General features: G+C 28.5%; 1 protein-coding gene across 5 annotated transcripts in view; it reads right to left on the bottom strand.

The window, feature by feature from the left end:
• KIFAP3 (kinesin-associated protein 3) overlaps positions 1 to 2,781 on the bottom strand; it is a 182,303-nt gene that overhangs the window by 115,207 nt on the left and 64,315 nt on the right. For all 5 annotated transcript variants that reach the window (XM_011979959.1, XM_011979960.1, XM_011979962.1 and 2 more), the window contains one exon: positions 844 to 1,022. In XM_011979959.1, coding sequence (XP_011835349.1) covers positions 844 to 1,022 — 179 coding nt within the window. The remainder of the gene's footprint in view (positions 1 to 843; positions 1,023 to 2,781) is intronic.

Consider the following 2,781-nt stretch of genomic DNA (forward strand, 5'->3'; position numbering starts at 1 on the left):
AAATTGTAAACAACTTAGTTATCTGAAAACAAGGTAGGTTAATATATGATCTATTGACTATATTATTGTACATAACAAAGACTTTTTAACGACATGGTAAAAAGCAGATGAGAATTTTTATTTTATCTTTATAGATTTTTATACTATATATATTTTACACAGGTGAAAATGATATATGCTCAACTTGTATTTCCCAAAGATCATTGCATCAACACAGTAAAAGATGGCAAATGAGAGCCTAGTATAATTCAATCAAGAAATAAAGAAGGTATGAACAAAGAGGGTATTAATTAATAAATTAATAAAGAGGGAATTAATACAATGGCACTAGTAATGAAAGGAAGAAATATTACAGTTTCAAGAGATTTTTAAAAAGCAGAATCAACAGGTTGTGGCTGCCAAGTAGAACAGCAGGTAACAAAGAAGAACTGTAGGTAACAAAGTGGAAGTATGGGTAACAAGGAAGAGATCTGGCTAAATTTTAATTCCACAAACTGAAGTTGGAGATGCAGAAGGCAAAATAGCTTAGGGTAAAATAACAAGATCAGGTGACTCTGAAATAAAATTTTAAGTTTAAACAAACTTTCTATATATTATGTTTAATATGGCAAGATCCATTCTATATATTAGAAATGATTTTTATTCAGAAAGGTCCAATCATCTGGAGTATTGACTAATATGGAATACATTTCTTAATGAAGCAATAACAGTGAGTTATTGCTATTGTAAAATCTTTATTCAGAATTATCTCAGTAGGGGAATAAAGTGTTTAATTTTTATCAAAATATTTTAATTTGAAAATGGCAAACATGAACTATTTCAAGAAAAAGCTTTGTAAGTTACCATATCATTTTTATTCTCCATAAAAATGCTGAGTTTCTTCAAGAATGACACAACTAGAATTAGCAGCTCAAAATTGTCCCGATCAAGGGCCTTCACCAACATGTGAACTATGTTCTTGTTCCTCATTTTCAGTTCGGTACGAGTATCCTCAGCAAGATTCAGAAGCAAATAAAGAGCAACTAGAAAAATGAAATATATGAGAGTTGAAGAATTAGTAAACTGAATCAACAATTTAGAAAATCATTTCTACTCACCAAGGCAACAGAGATAGCCCTAAAACGTTAATATATTATTTTGAAAATTTTAACTGGTTAGTAATTGGTTAATTAAAAACCATTTATTGTTACTGAATGGGATATATATGTGTGTGTGTGTGTGTGTGTGTGTGTGTATTTTAAACAAAACATATATATAAAAAATAATTCATTACAGGCATTAGTCATCCTGCCCGGCCCTTCTCAAGTCTCTTTCTGTATCACAGAACTTATAATTAGTATTTTTATTAAACAGTCTATGTAAAGTGAGGGTTTACCAACAATCTATCAGTAAGTTTGTTTCAGCCTTTAATTGTATCTTTCTCAGTGTTTCTGGAAATGAACATTTAAAAACTGCTTATTGTTAATCTTACTAAAAATGTCTTAAAAAAAAGACCTAAACTATTTTTCCCAGGAGGCAAAGAAGAAGAGTAGGAAGTTCAGTATCTAGAGATCTGCTTCCTCAAGCAAATTAATGTCTTTGGTCCTCTCCTACTTCATCTGTGAAATTGGGAGGCTATAGATTCACTAAATCTGGCCTTGGATTTAAGGTCCAGTCAAATTCTAAAAATCTTGATTCTATAGATATCCTTAAATAAAGTGTATTTCTTCCACAATAAAAGGTAAAATCCATATCATCTATAGTAAAAATCTGGCTAATCAAATACTTCTCTTGATCTTAGAAGAATAACAAACTTTTCGGAACCTCAGTTTTTCCTCCTCAATAAAAAATGAGGTTTAATGAGACAATTTATATCATATATTCCAATTCTATGATCTTCCCAGAAAATAACTTTTAATAATAGTCAAGATCTTTTTGATAGAATAAACACATAACTGTATTAGTTAAATCTAACTCTAATACATATATAATAGATACATGCTGATAGAAATCAATTTGAATTTTGAAAACTTACTAAAAGTGAACTTAATTTGATCACACAAATAGAAGAACATACTTCAATTTATAGCAAGAGGAAGTAATTATTTAGCCATACTCTTAACTACTCAGGACTGTTTATATACTACCATGTTATCATATTCTTCTTAGATATAAGTGAAAACAAAAAATATGTTTGATTAATCTAAGAAGAGTCAATCCCAAAATAATGTCAGGCACATCATGAACATAAATAATTATATACTGATAATGAAAATGACAGATACTAAATATATATGGGAAAAATAAAATTTCATACATTCAATAATTATAATTCAAGGTACTTATTAAATCTGATAAATAAGTCTCAGGTTTTCAAAGGGCCTGACATATCATTCACTATAGTATAGCTACTTCCTAGTTCATTTGATTTTAAAATAAAATAGAGTAGGCAGACATACTATATATTTAGACTATCTAAAGGAGAAGACATTTTTACCAGTAATACATAGCCACATAATGATATATAGTTATAAAAATTATCCTTAATGGAGTTAAGGTCAATGATCCAATAATTTCATTTATAGGAATCTGCTCCAAGAAAATAAGCAGAAATATAGACAAATATGTATGTACAAATATGTGTAGTGAAGAATTATTTGCAATAGATAAAATTGTAAACAACTTAGTTATCTGAAAACAAGGTAGGTTAATATATGATCTATTGACTATATTATTGTACATAACAAAGACTTTTTAACGACATGGTAAAAAGCAGATGAGAATTTTTATTTTATCTTTATA

The sequence above is a fragment of the Mandrillus leucophaeus genome, unplaced genomic scaffold, assembly GCF_000951045.1.
Source record: "Mandrillus leucophaeus isolate KB7577 unplaced genomic scaffold, Mleu.le_1.0 Scaffold207, whole genome shotgun sequence".
Classification (NCBI taxonomy): domain Eukaryota; kingdom Metazoa; phylum Chordata; class Mammalia; order Primates; family Cercopithecidae; genus Mandrillus; species Mandrillus leucophaeus.